The sequence below is a fragment of the Somniosus microcephalus genome, chromosome 21 (assembly GCF_052327205.1).
Source record: "Somniosus microcephalus isolate GS21.2 chromosome 21, FLI_Smic_1.0, whole genome shotgun sequence".
NCBI classification, from domain to species: domain Eukaryota; kingdom Metazoa; phylum Chordata; class Chondrichthyes; order Squaliformes; family Somniosidae; genus Somniosus; species Somniosus microcephalus.
Window position 1 is genome coordinate 71,706,925 of NC_141007.1, and position 20,506 is coordinate 71,727,430.

Here is a 20,506-nt window from a genome sequence, read left to right on the forward strand (position 1 = left end):
AAAAAAAATTGAAAGGTAAATCAAAATGACTGGGTGAATACATTTCAGAAGGAAAAAAGAAAATATTTTGCTTGTATGCTGCAGCGAGCTGTGTGATAACTATTAGATGCAGTAATAGATTTGTCACTGTCAAACAAAGACACTTCACTGTGCAGCTGTTCTGTCTTTTCAGTTTTTTCCCCAATTTAATTTTAGCTTTTTCTGCTCCGTGAAATATGAGATGTCAGAAGAAAATTGGAATATTTTTCTACTTTTGGCACCCACTGACGGTATCAAGCAGTCCCATATGAGTAACAGGAAGTCCTGTGCTCTCCAGCTTAGAGATGGAACACCAGCAATCCTTGTGGCCTGAGTGAGAGTGTCCAGTTTAGTGCTGTGGTCTCATGACTGCCATGAACAGCATCAAGACTATTTAACTCATATTTGCTATAGAACATTTACAGATGGCAGAGAGACAAACCCTTCAGTCTGAGCTAGATTCATATCCAATTTCAGAGATGAATGGACAGGGTCCTGATCTAAGTTCTCTTCTTTTTTTTACTTTAAAAAAAAAAATGCTTTATTTATTTTCTCCCTGTCCTCTCTTTCAGAAGTCCTCACACAGCAGTAAGGCTGCATGTGAATTGCTCTGAGGTTTTTTGCAATGATACTTTAAAAACCACTGGGAGGTTTTTGAATCGCCATTTACCTATAGAGATGCTTCTATGATGAATTGCAGCTATCCTAATGGCAATTGCGATAGACTGCCATTGGGAAATGGCATTGTGGGCCCCACTTACAGCTCTAGTGTGGCGATTACATAGAATTTTACATCACAGCAACAAGCCATTTGACCAAACAGGTCTGTGCCGGTGTTTTTCTTCACACGAGCCTCCTCCCACCTTGCTTCATCTCACTCTATAAATATATCCTGCTATTTCTTTGTGTATGTATCTAGCTTCCCCTTAAATGCATCTATGCTAATTGCCTCACAACTTGTGATGCAGGCATACTTTCCTTTGGCTGTACGATGGGCAGAAATGGCAGGATTGTTAGTGGAGATCATAATCTCATCGCGCCTAGTGGATAGAAGAAGAGCCTGCGCATACCCCCCTCCATCAGAATTATTCCATATGGCTAGAAGGGGGCGAATACCTGGCAGAAACACATTCTGCCCCAAATTCCTCTCCCTGTCCAGAATGTGCCATTGCTGCGCCCAAAACTGGCCGGAATTTCTAGGCTTTTGTTTTGAACTTCCTCTTAGTTGTTGTTTATAATTCTTAAATATTAGATCTGATTCTGCATCTTTACAATTCCTAGTGCATAATAAGAACTGCCTCAAAATCTGGAGTGGTGTCAGTCAGATTAAATTGCAGTGCAAGCCTTTGTGATTTAAGAAAGTGTATTATACCACAGGGTACTGGTACCAGCTGAAGATGTTTGTTTTTTTTTGTACTGAAATATAGTTAGTTTAAAGCTATCCAAAACCATACAAATTGCCACTGTTATTAGAAGATCGCCACCGACAAGAGCTGTGGCTGTCTCGCTCATCATTCTGGATTCTTTTAAAACTCACTGTTGAGAAGATGTGCATTTTCAAAGCCTGTCTTGATGAGGACTGTAATTACTTGTTTGAACCATGTATACAGGAGCCCAAAATGCTTGCTTATATTCATCGCCACCTAGATTCAGTCCAAGGATGAAATGACCAGCCTGTGCGCACACTACTTTTTTCAGCTACAGAATTGCATCAGATCTTTATACTAGGCTAATGAGAATCTCAGAAGTTTAAATTTGATGTTTTGAGGTGAGAAATTTTATTCTGAAACCTAATCGCAGTAAATAATGTTGCTGGTATAAGTATATATAAAAGATAATTGTAGGTGGGTAGATAAACATGGTAAAATGAGCCATCAGTCACATGGTATTTTAACCAGATTTTTAAAATTAATTTGGTTTTACTTACTGAACACGCTTCCATACTGAAACACAAGAAGGGTTCTCTTTTTCTGAAACATTTGGTTGGTGTTTTTATTTGAATGGTGACTGAGGTTCCTTTGAGATCATAACGAAAAGCAACGATATTCTTTCTCACCGTATACCATCCCTTCAGTCAGGTCAGGTGTACCTGTTACAGACAGTAGGTACTACTGACTAGTCAACGCTGAAGGCTGGGTGGCGGTTAAGTAACCTGGCCATCTCCAGAAAATGCCAAAGGCTTCGGGGGGCTGAGCGCCTGAAGGAGAGGAGTAAGAACCTAGATTGAGGAAATGCCATCAAAAGGTAGATGAGCTAATTCTTGAGCTAGCCAACGACATCCACAACCTGCAAGCTCCAGTATCTAACAAGTCAATGTAGGACAACCTGAAACAACACCAGGGTTCAGATCGCTGCCGTATAAAGTGTTGTGGAGGACAGTCACAGCAGCTTTGACAATAGTCGACCGATGATGATACTACTCAGGTTTTAGTGTCACAATAAAATCACACATCCCCATGATCATTAAGTTCTGCAAATGTATACTGTAGCTTATCTGATTTTCCGAACATACTTCATCTGGAACATGGATCAATGGCAGTAGCCTGTTACACAAACATAGCCAAGAAAGAAAAATTACTTCTATGGGAATCATAAGGAAATTATAGGCCTATTGGTCTAATGTTCGTTGTGGGGAAGTTGCTAGAATCTGTTATTAGGGACAGAGTCTGAGCATTTGGACAAATATGAGCTGATCAGAGAGAGTCAGCGAGAATTTATAAAGAGTAAGTCATGTCTAACGAACCTAGTTGAATTTTTTGAGGAGATAACAAATGTGGTTGATAAGGGAGTGCCTATGGATGTTATTTATATGGACATCCAGAAGGCATTAAAAGGTGTTAAAAGTCTGAATCCCGACCCCAACCCACCAACCTGTTCCCAGGAGGCAGATTGGCACTTTAAAATATATGATAATAATCAGGCTGGAAGCCTCGGTTTTAACCTGCTTTGCAGGTTTAACTGTGGCTGGCTGGGGTTCCTGGGCCTCTGGAATCCCTGCAGCTGCAGTGAGACGAGGACAGCTGTGGGGAGCACTTGTGGGATGGGAGGAGTAGGAGTGCTTCCCCCCACCCCACTCCACCAACAGCCCCCCTCCCCGGGTCAGGACTTGGACCTACCTGGTCCTGTGGCCTCTTCTCCCGTGTTCCCCACCCGACTAGAGGCCAAGTCTGACAATCGGGCCGACATGGCGGTGCGCACGGACGCAGCGGCTTTGTCTCTCCCGAGACTGAGCGTTTTCACCCTCCTTCTGAGTCTCTTCTGGACTCGGCTGATTCGGGAATTAAAGGCTGACCTACCGTACAGCCGGCAGACGCTCCTAGACATCGGGGCCGACTGCGTGCGGCTTACACTCGGCAACATTGATCTGCCTCCCGACATCGCCCGACCCCCGGGACCAGCGTGGCGTCCTTCCCCAGCCGGAAGTCAGCGCAGACCGCGCAGAGAACGCAAGCAGAAGCGGGGTAAGAGGGCCGGTATCCAAAACAGGCTGAAGAGGGCCCCACACAAACCCTCCCAAGTATTTTCCTGGCCAACGTCAGGTCACTGGAGAACAAAATGGATGAGATCAAACTGGATCTCTCCACACAGAAAAGGACAAAGGAATGCTGCGCCATGATCTTCACAGAGACCTGGCTGAACAACGGCATCCCTGACACCACCATCCAACTAGAAGGACGCACGGTCTTCCGCGCCGACAGAACTGCAGACTCCGGTAAGAGCAAGGGAGGCGGTTTGTGCATTTACACTAACAATGCCTGGTGCACTAACACTGACATAATTGATAGATCCTGCTCGGCTGATTTGGAATTCCTCATGGTAAGGTGCAGACCCTTCAACCTGCCTCGGGAATTCACAGCTGTTATCATCATTGCGGTCTACATCCCACCACACGCTAATGCCAAACTAGCACTGAAGGACCTCTACAGGGCCATCAGCGAACAACAAACTGCGCACCCAGACGGAGCTTTTATCGTTGCGGGGGACTTCAATCACGTAAACCTAAAAACTGTACTACCGAAATTCCACCAGAATGTCTCCTGCCCCACAAGAGGGGAGAACACACTGGATCAAGTCTACACGAGCATTGTAGACGCTTATAAGGCCATTCCCTGCCCCCACCTTGGGAAGTCTGACCACCTCTCCCTGTTTCTAGCCCCGGCATACAAACTGCTCATCAAAAGAGGGAGAACATCAGTGAGAGCAGTGAAAGTATGGCCAGAGGGGGCAGTATCGGAGCTTCAGGATTGCTTCGAACGCACTGATTGGGGCATGTTTGCCCATAATGACATCGAGGAATACGCATCCACAGTGCTATTCTACATCAACAGCTGCGTTGCGGTCGTCACGACCCATAAAAATATCAGGACATACCCCAACCAGAAACCCTGGATGAACGGAGAGGTTCGCTCACTGTTGAAAGCACGCGACGCAGCATTTAAATCTGGCGACGCGGCAGCTTACAGTGCAGCTAGGACCAACCTAAAAAAGGGTATCAGGACTGCCAAAAGGAAACAGACACTGTGGATAGAGGATCACTTCCGCAACAACTCGGACCCCCGGCGCATGTGGCAAGGCATCCAGTCCATCACTGACTACAAGGGCAAAAACACCAGCCCCCTGGTTAGCGATGCCTCCCTTCCGGAGGAGCTTAACAACTTCTACGCTCGCTTCGACAGAGACAACAGGGAGCCGGCTACCAAAGCCTTGCCACCCCCGGAAGACCAGGTGCTCACTCTGTCGACCTCCGACGTAAGGGGTGTTCTATGCGGAGTGAACACACGAAAGGCTGCTGGACTGGATAGCATCCCTGGACGGGTACTCAAGGAATGTGCTGATCAGCTGGCTGATGTCTTCACCGCCATCTTCAATCTGTCATTGGCCCAGGCAGTAGTCCCTACATGCTTCAAGACCGCTACCATTATTCCTGGGCCAAAACAAACGGCTGTGACGTGCCTGAACGACTATCGACCTGTCGCACTCACACCCATCATAATGAAGTGTTTCGAGAGACTGGTCTTAGCCCACATCAAAGCCAGTGTTCCTGCCTCTCTTGACCAACACCAGTTTGCCTATCGTGCAAACAGATCAACGGAGGATGCAATCACAACTGCTCTACACTCGGCACTGAATCACCTAGATGGTAAGGAGACCTACATCAGAATGCTGTTCATAGACTACAGCTCAGCATTCAACACTATCGTCCCCAACAAGCTGGCCACCAAACTCCAAACTCTTGGCCTGAACACTTCCCTCTGCAACTGGACCCTGGACTTCCTAACAAACAGACCCCAGCCTGTCAAATTAGGTAACCACACCTCCCCCCCCCCCCCCCCCCGACCTTGAACACGGGGGCCCCACAAGGATGTGTGCTGAGCCCCCTCCTCTACTCCCTCTTCACCCACGACTGTGTGGCTGTTAATGGTTCCAACACCATCATCAAGTTTGCGGATGACACCACGGTAGTAGGCCAAATCACCAACAACGATGAGTCAGCCTACAGGGAGGAGGTCCAGCATCTCGTGAAGTGGTGCGCCGATAACAACCTGGCCCTTAACATCAAGAAAACCAAATAAATCATTGTGGACTTCAGGAAGTCCAAAGGCGGAAGTCACACCCCCATCCACATTAATGGGGCTGTGGTGGAAGGGGTGGACAGCTTTAAGTTCCTCGGAGTCCACATCACGGAAGACCTCTCCTGGTCCCTCAACACCTCCTCTCTGGTGAAGAAGGCCCAGCAGCGCCTATATTTCCTAAGGAGGCTGAAGGGATGTAACCTGTCACCCCTGATCCTCTCTAACTTTTACCGCAGCACTATAGAGAGCATCCTGACAAACTGTATCACAGTATGGTATGGCAGCTGTAGCTACTATGACCGGAAAGCCCTGCAGCGGGTAGTCAAAACTGCCCAACGTATTACCGGCACCCGGCTACCGACCATAGAGCACATATACCAGAAACGCTGTCTACGGAGGTCACGGTCCATCATCAAAGACCCTACCCACCCCAGCCACAGTCTGTTCGCCCTCCTGCCATCTGGGAGACGCTACAGATGCATTCGCACCCGTACGACCAGATTTAGGAACAGCTTCTTTCCCAGGGCTGTCATCCTACTGAACTCCACAAATAAACTCTAAAGCCTGCACATCTGCCAATGCACTTTATTATGGTTATGTTTATGTTAATATACTACAAGCCAAATGTATGTTGAATGTTTAAATGTCTTAATCCAAATGTACACTCTCGGGAGCCGCAAGCCTACATTTTGTTGTACTGCACTTGTGCACTAACAATGACAATAAAAGTTGATTTGATTTTGATTTTGATTTGATTTGATTTGATTCTGGGCGGAGAATCTGTCAGTGACGTCACACGTACGCTGTGGAGTTAAATCTCCACAATTTGCGGGGAAACCCAGATATCACACTACCGGCCCCCGCTCCCAGTGTGCCAGAACATTAAAATTCCCCCCAGAGAGTAGGGATAATGGGTATGCACTCAAATTGACTGGATGTGACTAATGGTGTCCCCATGGGATCTGTACTGGGGCCTCAGCATTTCACTATATTTATAAATGACTTGGATGAAGGCGTAGAGAGCCGTATATCCAAGTTTGCTGACCACACTAAGTTAGGTGGCACAGTAAATAGTGTAGATGGGAGCAGAAAGGTGCAAAGGGACATTGATAGATTAAGTGAGTGGGAAAAACTGGAGTTCAATGTAGGAAAATGTGAGCTCATCCACTTTGGGCCTAAGAAAGATAGATCAGAGTATTTTCTAAATGACGAGAAGCTAGGAACTGGATGAGCAGAGAGATTTAGGTATCCAAGTACAGAAATCACTAAAAACTAGTGAACAGGTACAAACAGTTATTTAAAAGGCTAATGAAATGTTGCCCTTTATCTCAAAAGGGCTGGAGTACAAAGGGGTGGAAGCTTTACAGAGCTCTGGTTAGACCCCATCTGGAGTCCTGCATGCATTTCAGGACACCACACCTCAGGAGGAAGGATAAACTGGCCTTGGAGGGGATGCAGAGCAGATTTACCAGAATGATACTGCAGCTAAAAGGGTTAAATTATGAGGACAGGTTGCATAGACTAGGCTTGTATTCCTTTGAATATAGAAGATTAAGGGGTGATCTAATTGAAGTGTTTAAGATCATCAAAGGAGTTGATAGGGTAGATAGAGAGAAACTATTTGTTCTGGTTGGGGAGTCCAGCATAAGGGGGCATAATTTTAAAATTAGAGCTAGGCCGTTCAGGGGTGATGTCAGAAAGTACTTCTTCAAAGGGTAGTGGAAATCTGGAACTCTCTCCCAAAAAGCTGTTGAGGCTGGGGGTCAATTGAAAATTTCAAAACTGAGATTGATAGGTTTTTGTTGGGTAAGGGTATTAAGGGTTATGAAACCAAGGTGGGCGGATGGAGTTAAGATACAGATCAGCCATGATCAAACTGAACAGGCTCAAGGGGCTGAATGGCCTCCTCCTATTCCTATGTTCCTAAGTGCAGATTATTGCTGGCATACAGTTTTACAGGAGCTCGCAATTCTCTACTACCTCACTCAAGTGGCATTCTTCAAGTCACAAACCAAGTTAATGAGTGTTAGCAGAGTATTCTATCATGAATGGTGTCACAGCTGAGTCAGATGCTGTCCTCACTGGATGTCCAGATAAGTTCATTTCCAGCATGGCTCACTGGATTTCAATCAGGAGCAAGTGTTTCTTTCCCTTCCCTAGCCCAACAACTCTGAAGCCAAATGTGGTGTCCAATTGTTGTCCCAGCTAAGATTAGCTAACTCAACACATGCCTGGGACCATCTGGTCTGTATGATCTAGTACCACACACCAAATTAATTTGCTGGCCATCAGGGAGTGGAACTTTTTAACATCAACCTCAGTTTTTCTTCAACTTTCAGTTATGACATTTCCAACCCTGTACATTAACATTTCATAGGATGGCATTCTTGCTAATGCTGACCACCATGGGTAAAGATAAATGATAATAAATGTAACATAATAGTTATATGGTTTATAAATTAATATATTGGTCACAACAAAAATAGACAGGCCAATTCAGTGCAAAATAAATCAGTCTTCAAATGGTTAAACTGTAACAAACACATGCTGCATTGGTTCATTGTACATCAGATCCAAATTAGTGTAACTAATATGACAAGGCAAAGCAGTAGCATGACTGCGTGGTCAAATTCAAACATTTGCAATTAGCACACAGTTTAATTAATTCATCTGAATGTAATTTTCTCTGCTAAAAAATCATTTAAATTTAGAAATGTGCATTATGAAGAGACAATTACAACTAACCTATTGTGTTGAATTGGTTATTGAAGCAGACATGATCGGTTACGTTTCCAAATATTGTAATTTTTCTGGATTCTGTAACAAAAGAGCAGGCAGAGAATCTGCTCCCCTTCCATGCCTCTCTTTAACTAGTTGTTATTATGTGCCTAAGGGGCAATCAGCTCCGATGGACGGGTCACATTGTCCGCATGCCTGATACGAGACTCCCAAAACAAGCGCTCTACTCGGAGCTCCGGCACGGCAAGAGAGCCCCAGGTGGGCAGAGGAAACGCTTCAAGGACACCCTCAAAGCCTCCTTGAAAAAGTGTAACATCCCCGACACCTGGGAATCCCTGGCCCAAGACCGCACAAAGTGGAGGAGAAGCATTCGGGAAGGCGCCGAACACCTCGAGTCTCTTCGCCGGGAACAAGCGTAAGCCAAGCGCAAGGAGCGCACGTCAACCCAAGCACCCCACCCACCCACCCCTTCAACCACCATCTGCTCCACCTGTGACAGACTGTAGGTCCCGCATTGGACTCATCAGTCACCTGCGAACTCATTTTTAATGTGGATGCAAGTCATCCTCGGTTCCGAGGGACTGCCTAAGAAGAAGAAGAAGGGGCAGCACAGGCTGATTGCCTCCAATTCTCCCTCCCCTTCCTGTGGGAAACTGCTGTAGCTCTGCTTGGTACATACTTGTATGCGGACAACAGAAACATGCTTGGAAGTGGAATTGTGCTTGTGAACCTTTGTCCTACCAATGTGTGCCACCATCACATACATACCAGTTCTAGAACTGCAGCACAGTATTTTGCTGTAATTTGAAGATAAATGTGATTGTTCATTTAATGAAGAACTCTCAGCACAAGGCACTTATTCATGGAAGGGTGTTACACTAGATGGAAACAGTTCCCTACTTTTAAAGGAGTAAATTAAGGAGTTTTTGAATGATCATTTTTTTTGTTCGTTCCTGGGATGTGTCACTGGCAAGGCCGGCATTTACTGCCTATCTCTAATTGCCCTTGAGAAGATGATGGTGAGCTGCCTTCTTGAACCGCTGCAGTCCATGTGGTGAAGGTACTCCCACAGTGCTGTTAAGGAGGGAGTTCCAGGATTTTGACTCGGTGACGATGAAGGAACGGCGATATATTTCCAAGTCAGGATGGTGTGTGACTTAGAGCCTTGCTGCCTTGTCCTTCTAGGTGGTAGAGGTCGTGGGTTTGGGAGGTGCTGTTGAAAAAGCCTTGGCGAGTTGCTGCAGTGCATCTTGTAGATGGTACACATTGCAGCCACGGTGCGCCAGTGGTGGAGGGAGTGGATATTTAAGGTGGTGGATGGGGTGCCAATCAAGCGGGCTGCTTTGTCCTGGATGGTGTCGAGCTCGAGTGTTGTTGGAGCTGTACTTATCCAGGCAAGTGGAGAGTATGCCATCACACTCCTGACTTGTGCCTTGTAGAGGATGGACAGGCTTTGGGGAGTCAGGAGGTGAGACACTCGTCGCAGAATACCCAGCCTCTGACCTGCTCTTGTAGCCACAGTATTTATGGGGTTGGTCCAGTTAAGTTTCTGATCAATGGTGACCCCCAGGATATTGATGGTGGGGGATTCGGTGATGGTAATGCCGTTGAAGATGAAGGGGCAATGGTTAGACTCTTGCTTGTTGGAGATAGTCAATGCCTGGCACTTGTGTGGTGCGAATGTTACTTGCCACTTATCAGCCCAAGCCTGGATGCTATCCAGGTCTTGCTGCATGCGGGCATGGACTGTTTCATTATCTGAGGAGTTGCGAATGGAACTGAACACTGTGCAGTCATCAGCGAACATTCCCGCTTCTGACCTTATGATGGAGGCAAGGTCATTGATGAAGCAACTGAAGATGGTTGGGCCTAGGACACTGCCCTGAGGAACTCCTGCAGTGATGTCCTGGGGCTGAGTTGTTTCGTTCAGATTCTGAGAATCTGGTAGCTGTGAGGTGGGTTGCTGCATTTACACTACTAAATTTGTCTCCCTTATTATGGTAGCAGAAAAAAACTGGGTGTATGATTCTGCTGTTCGGATAAGGGAACCAGATTTAGTATTGGGAATTTGGGGAGCTGACTTATGAATGCCAGTCTCCTGGAATTGGAACTAAAGGAGGACCAGTCTAAAAGCAGCCTTAGTACAAGTCCAAATGCTTAGTTTCCTTTGTACTGTGGAAAATGTAAGACTGCCAACATTCTTTTTAGTATAAATGGAGTGAGATCAAAGTATTCAGTAATCATAGTAATACCCACGTGATTCTTCAGTAGTATTTTAATACAACCCTGCGCTCCTGAGTGCTTGTATTTTGTTGCAATTTGAACACACACACATGTTATAGCATGAACTCGGAACTCATTTTGCTGAACGTTAGAAAAAGGAAAATAAAGCGCACACACAATTGCTTTGTGATCTGAAACAAGATCACATTGTTGCCAAAATGTTGTCACTGTTCTGAAAGGGTTAATGGAACAAAGCCTACGGGGTGCTTCTTAAATGAAAAAATAAGACTTACATGAGTGCAACCTGCCTTGTTTGTGGTACTCTGTAAAATTAAAACTAACTTAAGATCTGGTAAAAAGCCACTGTTGACACATTGTACTATGTATCCAGTCTTTGTTGTTGAAACTTTGAATATTCATCAAACACTAAAGTTACTAGTTTCACTCATACAGTGCTTAAAATTGGAAAGCATGTTGGCAAATGTTCTTATATTCTCATGGTAACGAGAAGTCATTGCAGGAAATAGTATTGGGTCCTTCAAGGTTAAAAGTTTCTTCAGTTTTTTCTCATAATTCAGACCTATAACTTTGGGGATCAGCCTTGTGGCTCTTCTCTGGATTGCTTCCAGCACCAAGAGTGCCTTCCTATGTTTTGGTACACAAACACAGTACTCAAGCTGTGTTCTCACAGTTTGACCACAACTTTTTCTGACTTGCATTCTATTATTTTGGCTACATAGTTCACCCTTCTATTGGCTTTGTTGATTGCTGCTCTACATTGGGTTGGACATGTTAAGCATTAAATTTACTAAAACTCCTAGGTCTCTTTCAACTTCATACATTGGCAATTTCAACACCAATTATGGAGTACATCCATTACCCATTTTACTTTCCTATGTGTAGTACTTTACACCTGGCACTATTAAGTTTCATCTGTTATGCCCACTTAGATATTTTGTCCAATTCGTTCTGTAATTCCTGAGCTGGCTTCTCTGATTCCACCTCCCCATCTAGTTTGGTGTCATTGGCAAATTTGATCTTCTGAATCCAATTTATTTATGTAAATTAGTAACAGCAGTGGTGCCAATACTGATCCATGAGGCACCCACTCAGACTTCCTCCCACCCTGATTCCTCTAACAAGAACCCATTATTTTCTACCCTAGAACTAGTTTGTTATCCGTTCCCAAAATTTAACTTGAATCCCCACAGCTTTGAGCTCAACTAATAGCCTTTTGTGTAGAACTTTGTCAGATGCCCTTTGGAAGTTTAGATAACATGGCACTATTAGGTCTTCACATCCAGAGTGATCATCAACCAGTTATTCTGCATAGAGAAGTGGAGGCAAAAAACCTTAGAATCATTTAAGAAAACATTAGATGCTGCAATGGGGGAACTGTAGTGTGCTTCTGGATGGATGAACTGAGATGGGCCAAATAACCTTCCTGATCGGTCTTTGTTTTGTGGTCCTGGTGGCAGAATTGCAGGCCCATGCAAAACTGATGTGCTAGAATCTTAACTAAAAAGTTAATTATAAATAGTTATCCAGCCTCTCTGGCTCCCACTATTTCCTATTGAATTATAAAGTAAAGAAAACATTTTGGAGTGAAAAATACAGTGCTTTCACCTGTAGTAAACATACAGCCACGATGCATAAAGTCTGTCTCAGTTATATGTTTAGAGTTTCATCTGTGTTTAAGAAATCTAAATATATTCTGCACAGCTTTTAAATATTTTAGTTCCTTAATTGTTTTCAAGAGCTATTCTTCTCTGTATCACTTACCAGTCTTCAGTGCAGACAGCAAGATGGTAGCCTGCTCCTAGGCTTCTGCCAGTGCTACTGTTACCTTAGCTGAGGCACGTGAGAGTAAAGCAGGTTGACTTGCTCTTCAGTTTTCTCTTTCCCTGTGGGGAAACTGCTTGGTCTCCCACTTGACTGCATGCCACAGTTATCAGTACTGCCATGGCAGCCTGTCATTCTGTGAGACTGCACTAGGATACAGCAACATGTTTAGACCACCACCCTGATTCTTTCTTTTTAAAAGGAGAAACTTAGCTGTATAGTAACTGCACAAGAGAAGCTATGCTTGGAAAATGAACCCTCACAGTCTGTTGTAACTCTGACAAGGAACATATAGCTTTTCTGGATATAATCAGGATGATCTCATTCAACAAAGCTGATGACAGAGTACTTTCCTGCTTCAGGAGCACAGAAATCAGTCTGATGTGGGTCAAGAACATTTGACTCTCTTCATTTTTCTGAGGAGCTTGGCTTTCTCTATTTCCTAAACAGTGATAGTCACATATAACAAACCATTTGCCACTGGCAAGAACATCATTTAGATATGCTGGATGCACACATGACAGTGACGAGCCTTTCCCATCAGTCCTTCAGGCTATTTGTCTGGTAATAATCACTAAGTTACAGTTTCATGGTTATTTGTTTTCCTATAACTCCAACAGACTCCTTAAAGGAAGCGACTTTCTGGACAAATTTTAGTTCAAAACCCTTAGAAAATGTAGTACTGTAAATGCATGCTTGAAGCATTATGCTTAAATTTTCTTTAACCCTGCTGTCTCAGCCCAGCTATTTGTTTAATGGAAATGTTATCAATCTGAACTCAGCTGTTTCTGCATGTGCACATAACCTACTTTTCCTACACATGACATCAACGGTGCATGCATTTCGGCACACTCACCACTTTTGGCTTGAATGGAGGCTGTATCTCCCTTTGTTCCAGTTTCTCCCAGTCAATTCTCCGGAAGAAAGCATGATCCCGGATATCTCTCTCTCCCTCAGGTCCACAGCCAAGACGCTTTGCTGGATGTTTTGTCATTAGCTGTGAAATAGAAATATAAAAAAAACTTTTGAGATAAAATAGATTACGCATCAAATATCTTGCAAGGGATATATATAAACTCTAAGAGCTTCTCCGAAGTGCTGAGTTGTCTTTCTTGTGGACTAAAAAGAACAAGCCATAAATGCTGTTTAATAGGACATTTCTAAAGCAACTATTTTGCCAAAAGTTTAACACAAGCAGCTCTTATTAGGCCACAGCTAGAGTACTGTGTATAGTTCTGGTCACCACATTACAGGAAAGATATGATTGCACTAGAGAGGGTACAGAGGAGATTTACGAGGATGTTGCTGGGATTGAAGGATTTTAGCTATGAGGAAAGATTGGATAGGCTGGGGTTGTTTTCTTTGGAACAGAAGAGACTGAGGGGAGACTTGATTGAGGTGAATAAAATTATGAGGGGCTTAGATAGAGTGGATAGGAAGGACCCATTTCCCCTAGCAGAGGTCAATAACCAGGGGGCATAGATTTAAGTAATTGGTAGAAGGATTAGAGGGGAGTTGACGAGAACCTTTTTCACTCAGAGGGTGGTAAGGATCTGGAACTCACTGTCTGAAAGGGTGGTAGAGGCAGAAACCCTCATCACATTTAAAAAGTGCTTGGATATGCACTTGAAGTGCTGTAAGGTTACGGACCAGGAACTGGAAAGTGGGATTAGGCTGGATAGCTCTTTTTTGGCCGGCACAAACACGATGGGCCGAATGGCCTCCCTCTGTGCCATAAATTTCTATGATTCTATGAATAACTCCTATTGTGATTGATTCGTAAATGGTGTATCATATTTGCATATATTGGAAAAAATTACACATCAAGCTCAAACACATTTGGAGGAAATTTTCTAATTTTTCTAAGGCTCATCACCACTGGCAGAAATAAACATGAACTCGTGTTATTTTCGAATACCTGCGGTTAAAGATTTATTGGAACATTTGAATACTTTTGCCAATTGATTCAGGGATTCCAGCCAGCAAAGGATATTAATACTAAAAACTCATATGACGTGATGTATTGTTAAGGGCTGTATTTTTGTTTGCTTTCATCATTACACTGCAAGAGCATGTGGCCAATATTCATTAATCCTGCTTTGATTAGCGCAATATGCCCAAACAGTGATGAGCCATTGTTTCTTGTGTGACTGCCCATCAGGGAGTGGCACACTGAGCAGTTGTTAGTTAATTCTGGTTATCAGTTGTTATTAATACTGCCTATCTTAAAATGAACTCACGTGTATTTAAAAATATCACATTCATTTTAGTTGAGCAGCCTGGGTGGAGATAAGAAATAGAAAGGGAAAGAAGTCACTGGTGGGAGTAGTCTATAGGCCCCTCAACAGTAGCTACACTGTAGGACAAAGTATAAATCAAGAAATAATGGGGGCTTGTAAGAAAGGTACTGCAATAATCATGGGCGATTTTAATCTTCATATGGACAAATCAAATTGGCAAATGTAGCCTTGAGGACGAGTTCATAGAGTGTATTCGGGACGGTTTCTTAGAACAGTGCGTTGTGGAGCTAACCAGGGAACAGGCTATTTTGGATCTGGTAATATGTAATGAGACAAGGTTAATTAATGATCTAGTAAAGGATCCTCTGGGGAAGAGTGATCATAACATATGGGAATTTCACATTCAGTTTGAGGGTGAGAAACTTGGGTCTGAAACTAGTTTCTTAAACTTATAAAGGCAACTGCAAAGGTATTGATGTAAGAAAAAGGAGTCTTACCATCAAGTAACTTTAAAGTAAGCTTTAAGTAACTTATAAACACACTATATACAAGAGAGGTCTTTACCATGCCTCTGGTAGAAGCCTCTTACAATACTGAACAGACCAGTATTTATACCAGTCCAACAGGAAGTGACATATGACAGGAAGTGAGGTATGTACACAGTTCATAGTTCACAGGAAGTGATGACATAACTTCCCGGAAGTTATTATTATTATCACAGGTATGAAGACAGAGTTGGCTAAAGTGGACTGGGAAAATAGATTAAATGGTAAGAAGCAGTGGCAGACATTTAAGGAGATATTTCATAACTCTCAACAAGGATATATTCCAGTAAGAAAGAAAGACTCTACGAGAAGGATGAACCATCCGTGGCTAACAAAGGAAGTTAAGGATGGTGTCAAATTGAAAGAAATGACATACAATGTTGCAAAGATTAGTGGTATGCCAGAAGATTGGAAAATTTTTAGAAACCAGCAAAGGATGACTAAAAAAATTATAAAGAGGGAGAAAATAGATTATGAGAGTAAACTAGCAAGAAATGTAAAAACAGACAGTAAGAGCTTCTACAAGTATATAAAAAGGAAGAGAGTAGCTAAAGTAAACGTTGGTCCCTTAGAGGATGAGACTGGGGAATTAATAATGGTTAACAAGGAAATGGCAGAGACTTTGAACAAATATTTTGTATCTGTCTTCACGGTAGAAGACACTAAAAGCATCCCAATAATAGTAGATAATCAAGGGGCAAAAGGGAGGGAGGAACTACTAGAGAAAATATATTAGGCAAACTAATGGGACTAAAGGCTGACAAGTCCCCTGGACCTGATGGCCTGCATCCTAGGGTCTTAAAAGAAGTGACTGCAGTGATAGTGGGTTGTAATCTTCCAAAATTCCTTAGATTCTGGAAAGGTCCCAGTAGATTGGAAAACCGCAAATGTAACGCCGCTATTCAAGGAGGGAGCCAGAAAGCAGGAAACTATAGGCCGGTTAGCCTAACACCTGTCATTGGGAAAATGCTGGCATCCATTATTAAGGGAGTAGTAGCAGGACATTTAGAAAATCATAATACAATCAAGCAGAGTCAACATAGTTTTATGAAAGGGAAATCGTGTTTGACAAATTTATTAGAATTTTTTGAGGATGTAAGAGCAGGGTGGATCAAGGGGAACCAGCAGATATAGTGTATTTGGATTTCCAAAAGGCATTCGATAAGGTGCCACATAAAAGGTTACTGCACAAGGTAAGAGCTCACGGTGTTGGGAGTAATATATTAGCATGGATAGAGAATTGGCTAACGAACAGAAACAGAGAGTCGGGATAAATGGGTCATTTTCAGGTTGGCAAACTGTAACTAGTGGGGTGCCACAGGGATCAGTGCTGGGTCCTCAACTATTTACAATCTATATTAATAACTTGGATGACGGGACTGAGTGTACTGTAGCCAAATTTGCTGCTGATACAAGGATAGTTGGGAAAGCAAGTTGTGAGGAGGACACAGGGTCTGCAAAGGGATATAGATTGGTTAAGTGAGTGTGCAAAAATTTGGCAGATGGAGTATAATGTGGGAAAATGTGAGGTTATCCATTTTGGTAGGAAGAATAGAAAAGCAAAATATTATTTAAATAGAGAGAGACTACAGAATGCTGCGGTACAGAAGGATCTGGGTGTCCTCGTACATGAAATGCAAAAGGTTAGCATGCAGATACAGCAAGTAATTAGGAAGGCAAATGGAATTTTGGTCTTTATTGCAAGGGGGATGGAGTATAAAAGTAGGGAAGTCTTGCTACAATTGTACAGGGCGTTGGTGAGACCACACCTGGAGTACTGCATATAGTTTTGGTCACCTTATTTAAGGAGAGATATACTTGCATTGGAGGGTTTTCAGCGAAGGTTCACTAGGCTGATTCCTGAGATGAAAGGGATGTCTTATGAGGAAAGGTTGAGCAGGTTGGGCCTATATTCATTAGAGTTTAGAAGAATGAGAGGTGATCTTATTGAGATATATAAGATTCTGAGGGGGCTTGACAGGGCAGATGCTGAGAGGATGTTTCCCCTCGTGGGGGAATCTAGAACTAGGGGGCATAGTTTCAGGATAAGGGGTTGCCCATTTAAGACCGAGATGAGGAGGAATTTCTTCACTCAGAGGGTCGTGAATCTTTGGAATTCTCTACCCCAGAGAGCTATGGAGGCTGAGTCATTGAATATATTCAAGACAGAGATAGATAGATACTTGAGCTACAGGGGAGTCAAGGGTTATGGGGAAAAGGCAGGAAAGCGGAGTTAAGGCCAAGATCAGATCAGCCATGATCTTATTGAATGGCGGAGCAGGCTCAAGGGGCCGAATGGCCTACTCCTGCTCCTATTTCTTATGTTCTGATGTCCTAGCATGTTAGTATATTACAGCCTGGTATGACATGGGAGTGTATCCACAAACACTCGCATGCTCAGTGGTCAATATTGAAGGAGCTGTTTTTGAGGTGAACCCTAAGGAAAGACGAGGCACATCTTCACTGAAGGTGGGAGAAGGCAAGATCTAAATGAACCACAATCACCTCAGGACTGATTACAGAGCAGCACTGATATGGTATAGACCTGGGAGCAAATCATCCACCTATCTGCTCTTTTAATCAAGAAATGATGTGCCACTGGGAGATCCAAGAGTAGGAAAACAAATGACCATAATTGGGGGGAAAAATTGTTTCACTTAAAAATGTGAGATAAATGTGGTAGATGCCCTTGTGAATGAAGATTCTGAAGTAATAAACCAGATACTGACATCAAGACTGAAAAATTCATGAGTTGTAAGTACCTGCTGATCAAGAAGTCTACAGCTGGGGGTAAACTACAGCTCACCATTGTTTGATCTATATTAGCTTTCAGGCAAAATCTGTATAATTATATTTTTTACAATTGTAAGGCTCCAAACTACATATACGCAATGACATCACAGATGTCATTATGTAGTGCATTCCCAGGGGAGGAAGGGGATGTGGAATCTAAATCCAAACCAGCGTGCAGTTGCACTGCACTAAGATTATGGCCAAACTGGAAGCAAACCATGCTGCTTTTTTTGTTGTATCAAGGGCTACCTTTTATTTACCCTCATCATCACACCAGTTCTTGCATTGTCACAAATCACACCTGTGCTCGCTGACCTACATTGGCTCCTGGTTCACCAACACCTCAATTTAAAATTCTCATCCTTGTGGTCAAATCTCTCCATGCCTCACCCCTCCCCACCTCTGTAACCTTCTCCAGCCCTAAACCCTCTGAGAACTCAGTTCCTCCAATTCTGGCCTCTTGTGCATCCCCAACTTCTTTCGCCCCACCAATGGCAGCTGTGCCTTCAGCCAACTAGGCCCTAAGCTCTGGAATTCCCTCTCTTCCTTTAAGATGCTCCTTAAAATCTACCTCTTTGACCAAGCTTTTGGCCACCTGAACTAATGTCTCCCTCTTTAGCTCGGTATAAATTTTTGTCTTGATTATGCCCTTGTCAAGCGTTTTGAGACTTTTTACTATGTCAAAGGTGCTATATAAATGCAAGTTGTTATTGCTGTTGTTGGAACTGGTCTAATTGGTGCAACATGCCTAGGTTTGTAGTGAGCCATTACCACTTCTGTTCTTGCCCAGCAGAAAATGGCATAGTTCAAGTAACGCCAGTGAAAAATTAGGTACAAATTCAACTCAAATGTACCCATCTCAAAACAAATCCATGTGTATTAAAAAAAAACACTTGTTTTAGTTGAACAGCTGGTGTTATAGTATTTCATTAATGAGCTGCACCATTAACCAGTGCACTGTGGGAATGTTGTTTGGGATCAGCACTAAACAGAGGGAAGGTGTATCTCTACTGAGCACACCGGGGTAGTTGTTGCATGATTTTGGAACCAGATTTTGACTGATTTTAGAGTTCCTGTTCCAATTCTTAAACTGGATGTCAACATCAGCACCACTAGGAAATGCAGTTTCAAAGAATCCCAATCATGGTTATTTATCCCCTCCTACCCTAATTTTAAAAAATAAATTGTTTGAACAGTGAGGATCAATGATAACATCAAGGAAATTGGTTTGAAGTAACTGCTGAAGCTAGTAAGTGTGGAAATTATGATTAATATATCAGCATAATGAGTATCAGTAGAGATACAGCCATTAGTTGTGGATGATTTAGCTTCCAAATGTGCTTATTATTTCAGGTCTTTCACACTACCAGGCGAATTAACACTTCCTGTCATTTCCTCTGACGAGTCTTTTTAAGCAAAAATACTTAAGAAATCTTTGACAAAAAGCCAAAAATTAAAATTAAAAGTGTTCGTTAATGATGTTTTTGCACGTTTTTTTTTTAGAAAGGACATGTCATTTTCATTATGGTAACTCCAACATTAATTATGTCATCAAGCTGCAGTGTTTGACAAATAAGAGGTTTCCAAACACAGGCCTTCAAATTACAGTGTGGATAACATGAGAATACTTAACTTGTTTGTCTGAAATTTCTTTGTCCACTACTTAAATGGAGTTAACTGGTTTTAAGAAATGGATTAATACCTCCGCTAAAATAGTGGACAAAGGAGTTTCGGATGATGCATTAAGCATTCATATATTGTTATTGCATAGTGTAATTTCAAGGCCACTGTTTTTCAAAAAGTGCCTTTTTAAAGGATAATATCACAAGCTCCTGAAATCACAGTCTGAACCTTGCATTTTCAAGCTTTGTATCTGCCTTTATCAAGCAGAGTGAAGCTGTAACCATACTTTATCATTTAAAATGTTCCAAATTTGAATTTTGCACAATGTGATCGGACAATACATTTTGCTTTTTCCTGTCAACACAATTGTTTAAGCAGCTAAGAAAGCACTGAATGAATGTCAGGCAGGTACATTCATTTCTTCTTTTGTCTCCAACCCTTTGTAAAATAGGTCACTGCAGTATTGCCTGGTGGAAGGGAAGGGGAAATGTGACATACTATTATATCATTACCTTGCTGATGGCAGAGTACAGACATCTTGGCCTTGATATAATCCCACCCCCATGACGGGCGAGAGAGGGTTAAAAAAAATTAAAAATAGGAAATGCGTCCCCAACCCGCCATGTATGGGCCTACCACCATTCTTACTGTGGCGGGTAGCGTGCTTTAAAGACGGGAAACTTCATTTAAATCAGGCTCCCACAGTGCAATTGGGAGCCTGATTTAAATTTAAGAGTTGCCGGCTGGGTTTCCCGGGGCTCGGGAAACACAGCAGTAAAAGGAAGCTGCTGGCTCCACAGGTTAAGTGCCTTTTCCAGCACTCCTTGTGGGCCAGGAGGAACAAGACGGCTTCCCCCGGCCCCACAAGGAAGCCTTTGGCCTCCCCTCTTTCACTCTTGTCACGATCGGC

At 43.1% G+C, this 20,506-nt stretch overlaps 1 protein-coding gene across 3 annotated transcripts in view; it reads right to left on the bottom strand.

The window, feature by feature from the left end:
• Nucleotides 1-20,506, bottom strand: part of LOC147102949 (protein kinase C alpha type) — a 502,947-nt gene that overhangs the window by 10,078 nt on the left and 472,363 nt on the right. For all 3 annotated transcript variants that reach the window (XM_085963926.1, XM_085963925.1, XM_085963927.1), the window contains one exon: nucleotides 13,252-13,392. In XM_085963926.1, coding sequence (XP_085820052.1) covers nucleotides 13,252-13,392 — 141 coding nt within the window. The remainder of the gene's footprint in view (nucleotides 1-13,251; nucleotides 13,393-20,506) is intronic.